At 41.9% G+C, this 20,154-nt stretch overlaps 1 protein-coding gene across 13 annotated transcripts in view; it reads left to right on the top strand.

Annotated features, from left to right (window-relative positions):
- Positions 1-20,154, top strand: part of ZNF521 (zinc finger protein 521) — a 232,079-nt gene that overhangs the window by 184,595 nt on the left and 27,330 nt on the right. For all 13 annotated transcript variants that reach the window (XM_038173878.2, XM_013095734.5, XM_038173882.2 and 10 more), the window contains 2 exons: positions 16,600-16,731; positions 19,422-19,537. In XM_038173878.2, coding sequence (XP_038029806.2) covers positions 16,600-16,731; positions 19,422-19,537 — 248 coding nt within the window. The remainder of the gene's footprint in view (positions 1-16,599; positions 16,732-19,421; positions 19,538-20,154) is intronic.

Raw genomic sequence — 20,154 nt, 5'->3', positions numbered from 1 at the left:
AGCAGCCAAGCAGACTGCAATCTCCTTTGAGAAAGGTATGTTTGCCTCTTCTCCTGTGCAGCCACATTAGGCTTAGGTCAGGGAAAAATGCCTACACCTTCTCATTCAAGTCCATATTCAAGTACTGCTTTGGCTATGATTTAAGGAGTAATTCAAGATTTAAGGAGTAATGCTGCTTAAATAGTAGTTCAAGCATCATTTCTATGTATAGGTTGAATGCATATTTTGTTGATACACCTGTACACATATTGCTGCTCCTTCTCTTTCTCCAGTGCAATTCATTTGTTGCTTGACTGCTAAGTCCTACAAATGAGCAGAAAGTATTTCTTCTTCTCTTTCAATTAGGAGCTTCCAAGATAGAAAACATACATGTGTTTAGATAGAGCATAAGGCAATGCTGGCATTAGAAAAGATATATAACTAGCAGACACCTGACAGTAATGTTCTCTGAGCATTTTTCCACTGTTATTTTGACTCCTTTTTGCTCTGTTAATCCACCCATTCCCATCTCCAAATCCCACAGCTTTTTCCTTCTCGTCATCTCAAAGATCTCTCCATTTCTTTCCATCTCTACAGCCAGTTCTCTTATTAGAAGCCAAGTTATATTTCACTTTAACCATGCTGCTCATCATCAGACTAGTCAAAGGCAGCCACCAAGCTAAGTTTTTGGATACTGATTTATTCAGTTTACTTAGTTACTTATGTTACTCTTACATCTTTATCAGGTATAAGCTTCTTGTGATGATTTTCAAAGTTTTCTATGCAAACCTGCTTGTGCTCCCATGTTGAAACTGCTGTACCCACACCTCTGTCCTTTCCCAGTGCTCACAGCTCTAAACGCCTATTCTGAAGTCACAAGCAATGTCCTGTTATCTATTGTCACAGGGCTATTGTGCTCTGAAGAAATACCATCAGCACCTTGCATGGCTCTACCTTGTCCAGCTTTGTGCCCTCTTCAAAATCTAAGTTCTGCCATGTTTCCCTGGCATGATTATTAGTTTGAGAAGAAAGCTACAAATATGTGTGCGGTGTGAGGTGTTCCCCATCCCACTCTTTTCTGGCTGCTTCTTGCCATACAGAGAGTTCCCCTGGGCTAGGACCACCCTGATGGCACATGGTGTAAATACCAGAAACAGATTACAAGGACAAACGGGAGTGTGTTCTGCTGCTCTTCTCATTCCTTCAAACCCTTACAGGATACAGCCACAGAACCACTTATCTGCCCACATCTCTTTCTCTCTCTCAGACATCTTCAGATGGTCTCGAAAAATACATTTTTAAGACAGTTTAAGTGACTAGGGAGTTAGGATTTGACTAAGCTTATACAAGTAGAAGGATTTGGGACCCAATTCCACAGATACTAAGGGCATCTTACAAAGTCCTAAGTAAGCAGAGAGGCTATTTTTATCCTCGTAGGTGATATGAGGGACATGAAAACAACCGACCACTTTGTTTCTCTTTACCCCCAGTTTTGCAACCCTGCCAGGCCTATTTTAGCATCTGTGCTCACCTTCCCTGAAGGCAGCGCAGCCTCCTACTTGGGTTGGAATTGTTTTCCCAGAAACCTTTCTGTCAGCCAGCACAGGGAGAGATCTCTTGGAGAGTGGGTGTGTGAGCCGAGTTGTGTGCTTCTTTAGTTTTCCTAATGCTCTGGGTGTATCTCAGGAGACCAGCAGGCTGATGAACGTATTGTTCTCAAATGTCAAAAGGACCTCTGGGCACAAAGCGCCGAGTCCTTCAGAACCACCCAACTTGTGCAGAAGCAGGAGAAGTGCAACCATTGGGAAAATGTCAAACTGGGACTGAATAGCTGCGAGCGTCATTGCCTTGGGTAAACAGGATAGCTTATATTTGACCGAATGCTAAAAATACAGGGTGCCCATCCAGTTCTCCCAGTCAGTATTGCAACACAGCTGCTGCACCGATGTTTTGTGAAACCCCATCCCGCATCTAAATAAATAAATAATTAAATAAATCAGGGAACGTACAGTAGATGCATTTTACTGCCAGAGTGGAACTTCACAGTCCTACCAGGGGACCTTTTTGTAATGTTTGTAATGTGCTGCTATCGTGCTTTAGCGAAGAAAAATGTCACTGCTGGGCTTTATTTTTAACAGACTTTTTTAACATCAATTAATGCAAGCAAATGTAGTGAAGCAGACCTCACTTTTTATTTATATTTGGGTGAAAGCAATGAGGGGACTTAGGGGAACAGCATGCATGAGTGGTGGGCTGGAGGGGGCAGAAAGGGAGTTTAGTTGCACTCCAAGCAGTTCTGCAGCAGAGAGTTGGGTTTTTTTATAGGTGTGAAAAAAGAGATGGACATCCAGCTTCCATTGGCAGCCACTAGGGTTGAGGAATCATGCTGCTTTTAAATGTACCATTCACGTTGTATCTTAAAAAAATACATTGCAAATTGTGCAGCATGAGTTATCCAACAGAAAGACCATACAGTCCACTGGTGTTCACTCTGCAGAAATCAGTTGACTCCCATCTGCTTAATCTTTATTATAAGTCATAAAATGATCAGGAAGCCCTGAGAAGTGATGTTTGTTACTTATCACACAAACCTTATAGGAGTTACATCATATTATGTTTCCCTCTTGTTTGAAACCATTATATTTTCAGTCTTTTCTGTCTTGCTCCTGTTTCTCTAACATAAATGCAAACACATGCAGGACTGTAGGCAAACTCGTAGCTTCTGGCATTGATTTGTTTTGCTCTGCTGGGAAGAGACATCACTGCAAACCTTGGCAGTGCAACATGCATTTCTTCTATGTGAACCTTTCATGGAATTCAAGGTGAAAGATACCTGCTATTTTGCAGGTATTTTTGACATACCTTGTTGTGACAGATGTAGGCACATGGCATAGAACATATGATTCAAAGATAATGTACTGTACCTGATGTAATATCACACCGACACAGTGAATTAAGGGCAAAGCAACAACTTTAATTTGGAATTTTCCTGCTGTTACCACTTTTTACTGAGATTTTCGTCACGGTTTGTTTTCTTAGTAATGCTGGTGTTTCAGTGTTTCGGCCAAGTTTCTGTTTGCTGTAGGTCACTTTAAAGTTATTTTCTTCCCTTCATAGCTGGGTTTTTGTTATTTTGCTTTTTGGGGAGAGGAAAGCTACGTCAGTTGCATACATACTGGAAAGAGAAAGGGGTTGGTAGTTGGGTTGCAGGTATGGCTCTCAGATCTGTTGGCCCCACCTCAGTTTGTTTGCTGCTCTGCAGGTTTTCTTCATCAGCTATTATTTTCAGGCCTGATCTTTGGCTTCTAGTACCCAGCTGTACTACAGAAGCTGCCCACCTTTTCTGCTGTATAATTTTCAAGGATTTAACACAGCATTTTCTCTTTTTCCCCTCTGCCATTTCACATATGAAGTCTAGCAATCAAACCAAACCAACAAAATATTCTACTTACATATAAGAGTATTGCAGGATCAAAATCTGCATGCTTTGCTCTCAGCAAATTGCATTGCCAAATCTAACAGTGGTCTCTTGCTGGTCTGAGCAACACACAGCAGAGCAAGTGAGTTTGCCCTCACTCTTCTCACCATCCCTTTTTTTTTTCTTTCTTTTTTTGACTTTCTGAAATGCCCCTGTTTTTCTAAATCTGACTAGAGGGGTAATGCTCCTCTTTGACCTCACTTTCTGCTGTTCAAATCCTGCCTACTGTTAAATCCCTCCACTCACCTCCGGGTTTAATAAATTAAAAGTTGCTTAAGTGAGGTAAAGGATGCAATTGAAGGGGCTGGGGTATTGAAGTAGCTATTCTAGCTACTTTACATCTTTGCATCTTGGATGCTTGTTTTCACCACTCTTTTTGGAGGAAGACTGACAAGTAACCATAGTGTGACTGGCACCATCAGTAAGCACATAAAGCAAAGCTCTTGGTTTTAAACAGTGTCAGGGGTTCAAAACACTGACCCTCAGGCTTTCAAAACAAAAGTAGCAGAAAAGCTAAATACACATCTTGTACAGTTCTGTTAAGAAGTACTTTTTGTTTTTAATATCAACAGTTTGATGTTGATGAAAATAAAATCCTGTGGAGCTAGGCCTTGCTCTGTATCAGGGTATATGTTGTTTCGGTTCAACAAGTGAACTTGTTCTTTTTTTTTTTTTATAATGTCTGGGATTGCTCTGCAAAGAGAATGGCTGTCTTCACTGGCAGTCTTCTTTTCCCTGATTAAACATGAAAAAACCTAGGTCCGCAAGTACTTCGTGCGTCTCCTTCCATTCTTCCGCTTATTCTTCAATTGTGTCACTACTGTGTGTGGATAAATAAAAAATCATCAAGAATGCTGATATCATCTTCCTTTTCCCCTTTCCCTCCTCTAACTTACAATAATGTGGGGCAAAGGTCTACTTAACATAACACAGTTACGATAACTAGTACATTTGTATTTCTGCTCTGATGAGAGGTCTGCTGTAGTGAGACTCATCCACTGTTGCTGCTTCTTCTCAGCAGTGTTAATTATTCTTCAGGCTCGTGTAGCATGCGTATGGAAACACAAAATAAGCGATCAGGGAGTTGGATATTTTTGGGTTTATTTGTTGTGTCAGTGACACTTCCACTCTGACACAAACTCGCAGCACAACACTCCTGATCTGTAATGAGGTTGTGTCCCATGATGTATATTAAAAGCACTAAATAGTCCCTTGCTCATTCAAAATCCTCATTTATCTGAATTAATTTTGTGTCCCCCATTTCATTTGGGTAAATTAGGTTTCACAGTTTCACAATTTGATCACAAGTCTCACAATGTTCTGTGCTTCTTTTTTCAACCTGAGCCCCTGAAATGTCACTATTGCATCAAAATCTCAGGCTTCATTAAAAAAAAAAAAAATCAAACACTTTTGTTGTTAACAGAGAAACCCTCTGAGGGATAACTGCCCCACCTTGAATGCACAAGCCAGAACTCGAAGCTTACACTTGGTGAAATCTCACGATTTTGTACCCATTCACATGATTTTGCAGCTCTTGGCATTAACAAATTTGGTTTGAGCAGATTGTTAGACCCCTTTGTGCATGCATCCACAGCATTGCAAGGCTCGACTGGGTCAGCTTCAGATCGTGTGGAGGAGACTTGCAGTTCCTCAGGCAGGGAAGCACAGTTCTCCTGTGAATCTTAATGGTTTGCAGGCATAATTGAGTGGGGATTATGTCTCAGCTCCAGTCTTTCACTGTCTCAAAAGGGGATTTCTCTGAGACGTGTGACTGCCGTGCAGCGGGTGGGTGGCCTGTGCCGTCCTACGCACACCTCCTGCCCCAGCTCAAAGATGGCCAGAGCCCAAAACCAACCCTTGCAGTGCTGTGGAGCCCTGCCACTGCCCAGCATGTCCCCTGTGGAAGGGCTCACGCCAACTGAAGAGCGATTTCTGGTGGCAGGAGGAGAGGAAGCGCCGTGCAAGGCACTTGGCTGAGGAGCTGGGCATGGCTCAGCGAGCAGGCCCCGCAGCCAGCACAGGCTGGCTGGGGCATGGGCGGCCATGGGGCTGCAGGCACCCGCTGGGGCTGCAAGGCGAGCACAGGGCCAAGTCGCTGTCATGTCACCTGCTGGGCTGTGGCCTTGCACTGAGCAGGGCTGCAAGGAGCTGAGGTGGCAGCAGCCAGCCTAGGAGAAAAGTGTGGAGCAATACATTTCAGGGAGAGGTGAAAGAGCAGGAGAGGGGCAGCTTGGCTCCTGCCCCAGCACCCCAGGGAAAGGAGGAGGAGGATGGTGGCCAGCAGCTTGGAAGAAACCCAAGTGAAACCCCGTCTTTTGACCCCCTCCTTCCTACTCCTGCCAAGTGTGATCTGAACCCTGCTCCCACTATTTTTCCCCCCATCTCTTCTAATTGAAATGAAGCAAAACATTCATACCACCCCACATAATGAAAATGCAGTGGGCCTTTTGGTGGCTATTTCAGCCAACAAATGCAGTCTTGTAAGTTATTTATTAGAGTATGTCTTAGTAAGAGGATAATGCCATATAGTGGTCAGCCAACTCTCTCTTGCTGTTACAGTCATGTTTTTCATATCACATTTCAGATTTCCTAAGAGTCTTACAAGTGTTTTTCTGTTTTTTTCAGTGATGTTAATCACCTCATAGTCATTTAATGTCATGCTACATTTTTCTCCAGCTCTGTAAGTTTTATCTAGAGAGGATATATGCTGACCTGACAGCCTATACATTTATTTTTTCTCAAAATAGTCCTGTATTTTTTTTCCTTTGGTAATATGCTTTGATGCCTTATAGCTGTAACCTGCTGTTCTTTTTAATTGCTTATTGTTATTAATTATATAGTAGTAACATTGTTGGCTTGAGACAGTTGGCTGCAAAAATACATCTATCATTATTGCCATTGGAGCTGCACTAAATTACCCAAGCTCTGTCTGGAAATGAATGCTTTGCATTTTTTCAGTGAAATTTAAATGAGCGTTAAATCAAGACCTTTTTTTGCCTCTTCCCCTCCAACTAGGTTTAATGCCCTTGTCCTGCTTCTCCTCTCCACCTCCTCTCCTCCATCAACTTTCCTTTGCAATCTACCCCTTTCCTTTCTTATTATTGCTTCTTTATCTCTTCTCCTTCCTCAACCAGCCCCCTCTAACAATTCTTTCCTTTCTTGCTTCTTCCTCGTCTTTGCCTGTCAGTCATACATATCTTCTCAGACAACTTTTCTCTGTTTTCTCTGCTTTGTTGTTTTTCCTCTTTTTCTCTTATTATTTCATGTTCATAACTTTTTCATCCTGCTACCTGAAAGTTCACTGGAGAGTGAACTCTTCAATTGCTAGAATAGTGGAAAATGGCATCTTTGCTTCAGTGGGGAATTAGGTTTGGTGAGGAGTCATAATATTCCCGTACAAGAGGCATATAGAATTAGAAAAACACAAACACAAACATGTTACTGCATATAACAAACAGAAGAAAAATAAGTAATTGCCCCTCATTATTCTCTTATCCACAAACCAAAGGACTGTTAGTACAGAAATCCCAACAGCTGTTTGTTCAGCTCCATATGAAGTCTTAGTACCAGCAGAGATAGTGGGAAGGAGAGTGGAGTAGGTTTCAAATGAAGTCTGGTCCTTTTTTGATATGTGAGCCCAAAGCTGCTTGCTTGCATTACAGCAGGATCAAACAGAGATAGGGAAAGGTTAGTGCAAATTAAAAATGAGCTTTTTCTCTCATGCTTTCCTAAATAAAACAGCAAATTAAGTCAGACGAGCAATAAAAATAATACTTTATATTAGATGAAGCTTTATCATTTCCATACATTTCTGTATGAGGAGATCTGCCCTAACTGGCAAAGCAGTTTGCTGGGGTGAAAAGAATCTAATTAAATGCCCAGTTATCAGCATAGACCTGAGGGCCTTAACAGCGTGAACTGCTTCTTCCTCACTGTTTTTTCTGGGGGCTGAAGAAGGGGCTGGTGGGGGAGGAGATGGAGGTTGAGAGAAAAGAAAGCAGGACATTGATACACCCCTAAATGAGTTTAAGAAGCGGATAAATACCCCAGCAACTGCCACTTGTTTTGAAGTGTTCCTTAACAATGTAAGAAGATGCCAAATAATCTGTGACTCATATAACGACATTCAGATTTAGAGAAAAAATTATCAGTAGTAGCTGATATGTTAAAGAAATACAAGGAAGCATTGATATTCCTTCATACTAACAAGTCAAAATATCCAATAATACAGGAAAGCCCTATTTTATTATTTATTTATTTTTTTTTTTCCATTTTGCCTTGCCTTCCCTCTCCCTTTTAGGACTAAGCAGGCAATCCTTTGTAGGTAGGATAAACAGCGTTTAAACAGCATTTCAGCATTTAGAGACTTTATCTTCCAGATAAGGATTCATGAAGAAAAAAAAAAAAAAAAAGGCAGTCCTGACCCTTTCTGTATAGGCAGAACAAGAGAAAAAGAGAAATACCTTATGAGAGTTCTGAAGTTGTGTACAAAACGTAATTTCTACTGCTGGTCCACCATGGTGTAGAATTAATATTGACACTTAGGTTGTCTCCATGCAGGAGATGCTTTCCTGGTAGCCCTAACATTGAACAGGTTGTGTTTAGTTTATGCAATATGAAATATCCTCTCCTATTAAACAACTTGTGTTTTCTTTATGCAGTACTCTCAGAAGTCTCAGATGGGTGGGTCTGTAGTAGGTATTGAACAGCTAATAACAGAGAAAGCTGGCTTTCCAACCAGAAAGCAAGAACAAGAAAAAGAAACTGTACCCTACACAGCGAACAAAAATATTTAAATGGAATTAGCAATGCTGAAAAAGCCAAAAGCTTTTACTTATATTTTACTGTTAATTTTTCTGAATATGAATGTGACATTTTTATTTGTTTTTCCCCCTACGGTTTGATTAAAGTGTTAATAACTCCTTTACCCAGGCAATCTCTGAGCCATTCAAATTGTAATTTTACTTTACTAGAGAAGATTTGGTCCAAAAAAATCTTCTTGTTGGGAAAAAATAGGCACTTCCCTCTTGGAAAAGAACAAAGAACAACTCAGAATCACAGAATCACAGAATTATCTAGGTTGGAAGAGACCTCAAGATCATCGAGTCCAACCTCTGACCTAACACTAACAAGTCCTCCACTCACTCAGTTTTAATTCTGACACTGTGTGTGTAACGATGGGCAGATGAAGCAGGGCCTGATTCTTCGTCCAGCTGAATTTAAAAAGAGAGTTTTCATGCTCTGAATGGGGTGGAGAAACAGACATTCGTTAGCTCTGGGGTTTAGTTTCTTAATCTGTAATATGCAGATAATAATCTCTATCTCAGTGTGCAGCCTAAGGATGGAGGGCTTGACCTTGTGCGTTTCGGCAGAATTTAGTCCCACAAAAAGTCTAGACAAGAGCCTAGTGTAACAAGAGGCTGGTTCCCTAGGGCTGGTTATGCCAGCATTTGAAGGATCGGTCTCCAAGTTTTTAATCATTGCTTACTGAGTGCCTTTTGAAAAGGTAAACGTTGAGCTGGATCATCTGTCTACAAATATCTCGTACCACTCAGCTTATTCCTGCCAGTTTAAATTCCTTTTTATATCCCATGGTAAAATTGTTTCCAAAATAAGCTCTATCACATGGGATTTTATTGCAATGATATAGTGTAACCTTGTAATGTGTATAGCTACGTGATGCAACATGGACTTTTTTTTTTACTTTTTTTTTTTTTTTTGTACAAATTCTAATGCTTTTTCCTGGTGCAGTTACAGACAAGGAGTAGCAAATTATGCATGTCTCATCAGTCGGTGATAGCCCTGTTGCTGAATTCTTGAACTCTCTCCTGGTAGTCAGTTGCCCAGAAAATCCTGTTCTTTGATGGAGAGGGCATTTGTTGCATTTAAATCATTCTCACCTGAGCTGAAAACATGACAGTTATTAAGAAATAGACCCTGCCAGTCGCCGTTCGTATATTTTAATCCAGCCTCACCATAGCTAGATAATTTGTGGTTTTAATGGAACATACAAGGCACATGTGGTAAGAAGACTTCACTTACAAGCAGCCAAAGTGAGTGCAACCAAGCAAAAAAGTGAACAGTTGGTGAAGTGAAATGCATCCCTTGCTTCAGACAAAAATACAGTGGAATGAAAGATGCAGTAGACTGGCTTTCCCTTAAGCAGATCTAATTTCAAAATCTGGCCCTGGAGAGATGAACTTTTGCTTTAATTGAGGAGGTGGATCCCAGCTCTTTGTCACTCCATCAATCAGCACCCTTTGCTGTAGCTGTAGCAGTAGCAATGCTCTACAGCAGGCTGTCATATTTATTCCCTACGTGTAGACTAAGGTTTCCTACCTGCTGCTGTTGGGATCCTGCGTGGCCCAGCCTCACCGTCCTCTTCCTTCTAATTGTGGCACAGTTTTAGTAGCCAGTATGCCTAGGTAGAGACAGAGTCATGGCCTTGTCTCGACTTTCCCTTGGGGAGGCTAACATTGTTGGTGTTAACTCTAGGATTTCACAGAATCACAGAATCACAGAATTTCTAGGTTGGAAGAGACCTCAAGATCATCGAGTCCAACCTCTAACGTAACACGAACAGTCCCCACTAAACCATATCCCTAAGCTCTACATCTAAACGTCTTTTAAAGACTTCCAGGGATGGTGACTCCACCACTTCCCTGGGCAGCCTGTTCCAGTGCCTAACAACCCTTTCAGTAAAGAAATTCTTCCTAACATCTAACCTAAAACTCCCCTGGCGCAACTTAAGCCCATTCCCATTTAGGATTAAGCCCATTTAGGATTGTTCCTAGCATCTTGTCCACCTTCTGCCTCAGGTATGGGCAACGCCTTGCCCAAAAATAATTTCTACGTGAAATAAAGCAGGGAGGGAGGCATTGCTCAGGTTGCAGCCTAATGTATTGAGTTTCCCTGTTGCACAGTCTCTAGGTAAAGTCATGTTTTCAGTTGGAAGTGGTATTAGGAGTAAAGGCAGAGCATTGGACTGGCCTGCCCATTCCAGCAGTAGTGTGGCAAGTGAAGAGAGGTTGAAGAAGGCATTTCCTTCCCCCCAGCCTGCCAGACACCTGCCCTGAGCACTGCAGAAGAAATACAGTTGTACTTCTGTCTTTCCATCCAACCCTCCGTCCTGTCCCAACAGGATACAACTGTTAGTTAGGACCTTAAAACCCCCATTTTTCCCTGACGGGTTGCTCTCACGGCTGTAAATTCCAGCTGTTGTCTTCTTCCTGCTGCGGATTCCAGCTGTGTGCTTTGCCTTTAGTACATTTACTTCTTTATCACTATATTCCCATGCTTTTCATGTCAGCTTCCAAAATTAACACCACGGTGGATAGTGTTTTTCATGGGGGGGCGGGAGGGGAGGGTTGTGATCATGTTTGAGAAATTGAAAATGACAGAAGCACTATTACAATCAGGGAGAAATTATGAACGCGGTGCTAGAGACTTGAGGCGCTGTTTCGTTGCAGCTCCAAGCCTTTGAAGAAGTGTTGCGCTTTCCTTAGCAGGTGAAGAGACTTGTCACTCACTCACTCGCCGTGCTGAGACCCGAGACCGAGTTTCTGCTGGGAACGAGGTTGTCTCTGGTGACACGGAGATGCCGATGCATGTGCGTGTGGCCAGCAGAATTACAGAGACACAAACGAACTCAGCGCTGTAAAGCATGAAGCGGGAATGTCTGTACGCTCTGCAAATTGCAGCGTTGTATGGTGTGTTTTGTCCTTCCCTGGTTTTCAGCGTGAGATGTTGTAGCCAAGGGGTTAGCTGTCATCCATGGTGTTCCTTCATTACTCCTCAGATCTCAGGCTTATAAATGTGCGCTGCAAAATTAACTCGGGGAAGAGTGAAAGCAGTGTGAAGAAGGAGAAATTGGTTTAGGGGCATGGTTTGCTTGGTAAAAAATTATAAAGAAAACACATGGAATGTGAGAGCTATGCATGCTACAGACCTGAACAAATACAGGGACTGCAGGCCATTTCATTCCTGTGTTGGATGTGGAGGGCAGAGTTTACACGACTTCTTAGCAGAGGCTTTTAAGCATGGACCAAGCCTCGTGATGATTTACCAGGAGGACATCATCATCCTTGGACCTTTGCCTATAGATTTATTCAGAGTAGAAGGCAGAAGGACCCTTCTGGACAATCTCGAGGGTGAATAAGAGAAAGAGTTACTTATAAACTGTTACAAATTGGTACTCAGTAATGGCTGTAGTGTTGATCAGACAATATAAGAGGGCCCCCAGTGGTTACTGACTTAACAGCTGCATGTAAGTCAGCCAGTGAACATTTGCTTGTAGCTGCTCTAGTTTTGTTTTTATTGAAGAGCAAGAAGCATAAACATGGGACACGCAGTCTAGAGGCTGCTTAAAGGGTTTCACTTGTTAGAAGTGTGTATTGAAATGTCAGGGTCTTCCATGAAATGAAGGAGTTGTGCCTTTTGTTGGTAGCAAAAATGGGGCCAGGTCATCCGAAGCAGTACCTGAAATGGGGGTGCAGTGGGGGCTCACCTGACATACAAAGAACACAATAACTACACACCTGGGGTACCCTCTGCAAAGACAGAGGGTCCCCAGTTGTGAGTGTATGCTCAGCACGAACACTGATTTTGTTTGCTTTTATAGCTGGTTATCAAGTTAGTGGCTGAGGTAATGGGCTGCACCTCAATTAAAATCTACCTACGCCCATTGAAACGTTTAATATTTGTGTAAATATTAAACATTTATATGAATATTGAATGCATTTATTTAGAATTGATTCATGTTTACATTTTCCCATTATCTGAGTAAAGATTACAAATGGAAAGTAATTTACTTACACAGAAATTCTGCCTGCATCAAGCTAATTGAGCTACCAGCAGTGAGTAAACCATCCTCATCCATGTTGCTAGGTCTTCACCAAGTCCAAACTCATACCCTAACCATGTAAGGGCAACAGTAAGCAGCAAGTAAGCTCCTTATGGAGCTGTTGGATCCATAACATGAAGGACGTGCTGACTTGTTTTACGATGTACCACATCAGGGAATGCGGCACGTAGTTTTTTGTTAGATTTGGAAAAGTGCAAGCTTTATGTTAAAGGTTCATTTCTTTTTCATCGTTCAGCTAACTCATTTGTACTGTAATGTACTTTCCTATTCCGCCATCTGATAGCTGGCGCTTTTATACCTATTTTGCAAACCATATTTTTAGTCTAATCCATACAGCGGTTGTCCAGAATTCCGTAGCGTTGCTTATTTCTTACCTATAACTCTTAATAAAAAATAGGGCTGTGCCAACCTATTATATCCTTAATAGAATATTCTAATGGTTATTAAATCAATTGACTCTGAATCTCACTTTAATAAATGAGTCAGACAGTATTTTCCAATTACTGTCAGCCGCCACCTTTCCAAAGAGCAGATTATTTTGATTGAATTTTTTAAAGCTGTTCAGCACTTTTTTTCCTTTTTTTTTTTTTTCTTTCCCCCCCCTCCCTGTGTAACAGCAAAGAGCAGTAGCTCTGTACTGCAGGGAAGGAGAGCCTCTTGGGCTGTGTCTGACTCTCCTTTCCCTTTCAGATTTCTCCCAAATGGAAACTGAAAATGTGACATTTCACCGGCCCTTAATTTATTAATGGTATCATATTTTGCACTTCCACAGCACCCCATCAAACTGTTTGCTAAACATGAAGATCGAGACAAGGGCCAGAGTGTAAACAGAGCCTTTTGCTTCCTCTTTCCACATCTGGCACCTTTGCAGGAGCTGCCACACCCTGGCTCTATCATGCCAGTAGAAGATAAAATGCAGGCAGTGCTTTTAAATTCTCTGTGGAGAGCAGAGCAGGGACAAAGCCTTATTCCCTGTCCTTCTGCAGTGCTGTGTGACCCAAACAAGCAGCCAGTTGTGTGCCTGCACTTGGATCTTAAACCTTTTTTGTAGGCAGATCGCAGTGATTCTGGAAGTCTTCCATGTACAGTAGCTAGTCCTGTGCTCTTCTCCAGCTCCTCTGTCCCACTTGTATTAAAAGTCTTAAGGGATACTAATTAGGTCAGCCAATTAAAGAAGAAATTAAAAATTAACACCTCTTTTTTAGGGATGGGCACTCTGAGAAACACAGGCTGTGTTGTCGTGACGAAGCTGGTAAGAGTAAGTCAGTATCAGAGGCTGGAATGGACCCCAGCCCTCCTGGTTCCTGTGCCGATACTATAACCTTATCTGTCCCCCTAGAATTTAAGTTATGCTGGTACCAGATTCTAGAATTCAAGGGCTGCAACCTTGCCCTTCATCCCCAGAAAGTAGCGCACAGCAAGTGATGTGCAAAAATGGGTGCAAAAGAGGGGAAGGGTTTAAAACTCCATGAGCAGCAAAACTTTGGAAAAAAAATATTCTATTAGTTGTACAAATGTAGTCACATTTTAAATGAGGTCTTTAGAACTGGGAGACAAAAAACATTTTATTTTTAAGAGAAAGCTTAGATTCTGCACAAATTGATGTCTCTTGCCTGGGGAAGTTTCCTATCTGCCCCAGGCGAGTGGGTGAGGGGATTTTTCAAACCCTGTTCATAAGCCAGATTTGCAACATGCAATAATCAAAGTGGTTTTGATGTTTGTGACCAGGAGATCACCTCAGCTCTGAGTGGTACAGGAAATACAATAGGGTCACATTTAATGGGGTTCAGTTCTTCCTGAACAAGTACAAATTGCCTAAAATTAGTTTTGCTTCAGCATCAGGAGTGCATGCCTTTCTTACGTTTTCCTCATTAGGTTAGGTAAAAGAAAAAAAAAAAAAAAAAAGAAGAAGAAAAAAAAAACATTTATGTCTTCTGTAGCTCCATATCAAAATGTTTCTTTTTAGGAAGTCTTTCTCCCCTGGAATGTTTGAAGAAGTCCCTGTTCAGTGTTCCCATACTCTAGAATGATTAGCGTGGTTCATTTACACTTTGCCAACAGTAACTCTGTGATTTGAGAATTGGCATCGATTATCTTCACCTTGACATGTGGAAGATCCTGAGATGAAGCTCCCTTTGTCCTAATTGCTTTGACTGTGTGTATCAGCACAAGCAGTTTGATGAAGAAACTTCACCCTATGGGCTTTCTGGCCCGCAATTATCCTTTTGTGGGGGCTTTCACTGTCCTCAGAACTGTCTGTTTTATAATGGCCATGGCAAGGATCTGAGTATAGCAGACATGATCTGATCACATGTGGCACTCTGTATGTTCCTTGTAATTGACTTGCAAGTTTAGGGAGAAGGGGCATTTGTGTTTGGTTTGTTGGGTCTTCCTCCTCTTTTCAGTATGCTCTGCTCTTCAGCTTCACTCACTGATGTGGGTTGCCTGTTTGGAGCGTGTGGTGTACTGCTTGCCTCACAGAATATGACCATCTCAGACGTACAGACTGGTGCATGTCAGATCTTTCCCCTCATACATCCCTTCACAGTGCTTGTGCAGACCATGCTCACCTTTTCTCAGCAGCAACAAAAGCAGAGCACTCTGGAAGTGGTGCTGGAAAACACAAAATCCCAGGCAGCTCTTGAGACTCCACTAAAACATGCTCCCTGCTAAGGAAATAGTTAGCATATATTTGATAGATGTTTGCTAATGTACCTCTGGAGGGTTATAAAAGGTGTCACCTACCTGATGCATCCATCCCCCTGTAGATCTGCCCCTGGGAGTCTTCTGTGCAGAATATTTTCAGCCCACACAGCCTGCCAGTGTGACAAGCTGGGTGAAACACATACCAGCAGCCTCTCACCCTCTGCCCCATACCCGGAGAGGCTGTGGTGGCAAAACAGCCATGACTGACCTGAGCCTTCATCCTGTGCATGATGTTGGTACCAAAACCAGGGGCACAGCATTGCCAGGACCTTCTTCACCTGACTTCCAAAGCAGCCATGCCATTTCCTTTCACCCCACCCTGATTTGGAGCAATTCTTCTTTGACTGTTTTTCCTCCAATTTAGGAGGGATCATTTCTAGATGACTCGTGACCCCACTCATCTGGGCCCGTCAGGCTTCCTTTAATTTTGGGGTGCCATACAAAGCATCGCTTCCCCACACACCCAACAGCATTTGCCAGCTGCAAGCATTAGCCCTTATGGCTCCTAATCACTACACGAGGTGTAGGTGCTTGGGGTGGGCAGGGTGCTGTCCTATATGGCTGTTTTCATCTGAGAACTGGTGCAGAAAGGCGCCGGTCGCCCGGCTCTCCCTCCCCGTTTGATTGTTGGTAATCAAATACAGTATTTACCTGCGAGATCAATGCCGCTGGTGTAGCACACTGGTGACATACAGAAGGACCTTTTCTAAGCCGCGCTGTGGGAATTGAGGCCTCTGCAGCAGGGCTGGAAGCCACTTCTTACCTAGCAACTGTTTCTAAGTAGGACACAGCCGCGGCTGCCCTCGTGGTGGAGCGGATGAGTCCCGCAGCACCCTCAGGAAGGGAACGGGCCGCGAGGCGCGGGGCCTTCGCAGGACAATGGGAGGAAACGCAGGAACAAGCAGCAGGGGATGGGAAGGGTTTGAAAGCCACATGACATTGACGGGGAAGCTGCGTCAGGAAGCACACAGGGACTTTTCGGAGCTGGTGTGAGGGGAAAAATGCAAATAAAGGAGAAAAAAATAAAGCTGGGGCTGTCAGAAAGGGAGCTGGGAAATCCCATGGTTTGCAAAAGGTTTCATGTGTGCCCACAGGACTGGTATTGTGGAGCAGGAGTGACACAAGGGTGTAAAATACCCTCCCCTGCCACATTGCTTATGAGAAATGCCATCAGCCAGAGGTAAATGCATTTGCATTTCCTACCCTTGGCAGGTGGGGTGGCCTTTGAGTAACATTCAATTCCTCATGCACTGTTTTGGAAATGTTCTGGTTTGTATGGGGTGCTTCTGCTAAGACACAGGGCTTCTAGTCCCATTCTTCATTTCTTCCTGAAGTCTAACACTCTGCATTCCTATCTGGCGGTAATTGTATCTGGAAAAATCTGTGCTTTTAATGTCCAGTTAAATTTCCTACATGCTGAAACCTTGCAGATAAACAAACACTTTAGCAGCCATGGATGCTGAGGAGTACCCAGTTTCCTGAGCTTAGCAAAACAAAAAGCCTGTTCATAGATCATGTTGGACATTGGCAAAGGCTATAGTGAATTTCATTTCTCCTTTCGTTTCTCCCTCAGATGAAGGACTGAACCACGAATGCAAGCTCTGCAATCAGACGTTCGACTCTCCTGCCAAACTTCAGTGCCACCTGATAGAGCACAGCTTTGAAGGCATGGGGGGCACCTTCAAGTGTCCGGTGTGCTTTACAGGTAGGCGATTGCTTCTTGTCTGAATCATGCCCTTAGCTCGTCTGCACAGAACTCCCACTTATAATTGTGCCATGTGTTGTCTTCAGGTCAGTTTTAGGAGCAGACATTACGTTTATGCTCATTAGTAATATTGATTTGAAACCGTTCAAAAAGCTGAGTTTCTTGGTAGGTCAAGCATCCATCTGAAGAACGACATTTCAAGCTCTTCAGCTGGAGTTTTGAGTTTTTTATAATTATAGAAATGAGTCCATTACCTTCCATGGTATCACGTTCATCACCTTCATGTTCTAAACTTGCCAAGATTAAAACTGCCCATAAATTTGTGCTTTAAAGCTACAGCTGTTTCATCTAAAACAATACAATTCAGAGCAGAATTTGGCCTCAAGGGCTGCTAGACGTAGCCTGTGCAGCAGCATTCTCTGAACGAGCAAGAAAGCCCACTTCTGTATGTGTTTGTTGGCTTGTGGTGAGAAGAAACACCCTTGTAATGTGCTTTAGAAAGCAAACCATGCTGTCTTGCCACAAGTCAAGTTCTGCTCTCCCCTGACACAGGTCCAAGTGTGGAATAATCCTCCCCAAGCAGTGGCGTTGCTCGGTAGTAAAACCCAAGTGAGAAAATAACTTGACCCGGTAGGGCTAAGCACTGCATTGTTTGGGCTGTAATGAGGAGCAGAAAAATGCTGTTGGAAATGAAAACACATTAAAAGGATGCCTACAGAGTTGTTGTGCATTTTTTTAAGGACTTCATAATAAAACATTTCATAAAAAGATAACCTAAAACATAAGCCTTAATATGTAGCTTACATGCACAATTTTGCTTTACAAGATGAAAATCAAAGATAATCACAAACATGACAAAACACACTTTGGGTATTCTCACATCAATGGCATGCTAATTCTGGAAGCAATTCAAGGTTTCTGTTCTCCATTAATGGAAGTGAAGGATTTTCATTGATAGGCAAATAGACCCTTTAATACCTTCCTTTTGCTTCTCTTTGTTTGGCAGCTCCCCTCCCAGTAAAACCTAAGTAAGTGCTACAGAGGAAAATGGAAGTTGAATTTTTCGTCCCTCAGATTGAGTGGTTGTTGATGACTAATTACCTCACTATCTTCAGGTTTCACACATTTCTGCAGTTCATAAAATTAAAAAAAAAAAATACACAGTTCATCTCCACTGCAAGGTTTATCCTAGTAAATCTGAGTGTGCATAGAGCTGCCGTGAACAGTTTGTCTGTTAGGCGTCCGTGTTCAGTAATTCAGTTAAGGCATTTTTTTGTCTTTTATATCTATTACTCGTTCTACTAATTTTTTCCACCTTGTCTTTGTGTACATGTTATGAAGTGATCTTTTTGTAGCGTAATGCCATGGGTCTTAGATTTTCAAGGTGGGGGGAGCTGTAAACGCAATATAAAAACTTGCAACTGTCAGGAGTACCCACTGACAATTCTCCATGAGAGCCAGATCCCTGATAAAAGTAATCCTTTAATGTTTGAGCCAGTAGCCTTGTAAAATGTGTTAAAGAGTATGGAGATAAGTCGATTTCAATCTGTGTGAAACACTTTCTCCTTTTTGCTGATGGGGTAAATAGACACCAAGCATTAATCATAAACAATGGTGCTTTATTAGCAATATGCCATTAAATTATTTCAGCGTGTCTTGTTAGAATATTAACAAGAAGTAAAAATACCCAATATAAGTTTTATATGGAAAATGGAAACTGAGCCCTTTTTTTCTGGGTAATGAGAAATGTGATTAAAATGTATGACTCAGAAGAACAATATTCTGATATTTCTTGTTGCCTTGCAATTAGAATAATTTTAATGATTAGGAGTGGAGTCAAAGTCAAATGCCAGCATCTTTAATAAATCCTTTCCCTGCCTATACAGATTAATATTGTAGATGCAAACTTTTTTAGGTCACAGTGCACAAGGCATCCATCAGAAGTCAGTGCTGCCAACCCAAACACTGCCTCTGGCATATACAATTTAATTATTAATAGTATGTCTCCTAGGTAAACTGTTACACAGTCTTAGGGCCTTGTTTTGTAGTCATTAAAATTGAACATGTTTATATTATTGAAACCCTTGCATTCAGTGTGTAGGCAGAGTTGATCTTAAAGTATCCAAAGAGAATTTACCTGCAGTTCTGTTTCACATTTATAGACATTGCCCCAGTGTAGCTGTGGGATATAATTTTTAGCATTAACACATTTAAATACAGAGCTGTTTGTTAGCTTTAACTTTAGGCAAACACAGTAAACAGGACTTTGGCACCTATGCTTTTCAAACCTGCTGGTTGCTAGGAAATAAGTTTTGTATGTGTTCAATCAAAGCGCAGTAAGCATGAAGAAAAAATTCTGAAGAGAAAATGCCATTTTAAAATCTTTAAATTTAAACTTCTCTGGCTGTCCTGTTAGGGTGTCCTTTTGCTTCCTTTTATATATATATATATTTATTTTCTTTTTAAACCAGACATCTATTTCAATTCATTTAAAATGAAGAAAGATCACACTTTGCAGTTAAATAGTGCTTGTTGGTACCCATTATAGCAACAGCATAATGTGAAATCTGAGTATGCCAGCTTAATTTTACCTCTTGGAATTGCTGAGTGTTAATGGGAAATTGTTTATAAAAAATGCTTTACTTGCAATCCAAAATAATGAAAAGCTCATTGTTTGTCTATTATTTCAGTGTTTGTCCAAGCAAACAAGTTGCAGCAGCACATTTTCTCAGCCCATGGACAAGAGGACAAGATCTATGACTGCACACAGTGTCCACAGAAGTTCTTCTTCCAAACAGAGCTGCAGGTAACGCTTGTTACCTTGGGGGTTATAATAGCATTGTGGTAGCTGAGTTCAAAGCTTTGCTTGTCATGACCTCCTCTGATACTTGCTTGTCATTGGGATTGGGATGAAGGAAGGACAAGGAAATTGTAGGTGATGCGGCCCATGTGGCTTCAAGAAGCAGATGGCAGAAAACCACCTTGTATAGACCTGACTTTTGCGAGCCACCTTTGGATTCTTGCTTTGTGCATTATTGCAGCTCAAGATAGTCTTGAGGAGAGAGGAATTGGCATCCAATTTTTTGTTAGTTATACATAAAACATTTACTCAAGCAGTGAAATGGGGAATAGTATATTGTGCTGCATCAAAATGTGAAAAGCTAAGCACTGATGTAGCAGTGTAAGGATGGGGGGAAAAAACTAGGCAGAATTGACCTGCTGGCCAAACCTATTTCCCACAAATTCTTACTTGGTGGGAAAAAAAAAAAAAAAAGGAAAAACAGAGTCAAACAAACGGTATGCTGTCTTTGTGTGTGCTGTTTGTGGGACCTGCGGTATGTTTATGATACGGTTTATTAATGAGAACAAAAGGACAGAGAGAAAGAAATAAATGTTGAAAAAGATCTGACGACAAGTTTGGCT

The sequence above is a fragment of the Anas platyrhynchos genome, chromosome 2, assembly GCF_047663525.1.
Source record: "Anas platyrhynchos isolate ZD024472 breed Pekin duck chromosome 2, IASCAAS_PekinDuck_T2T, whole genome shotgun sequence".
In the NCBI taxonomy this organism is placed as follows: Eukaryota; Metazoa; Chordata; class Aves; order Anseriformes; family Anatidae; genus Anas; species Anas platyrhynchos.
This window is presented reverse-complemented; position numbering and strand designations above follow the sequence as displayed.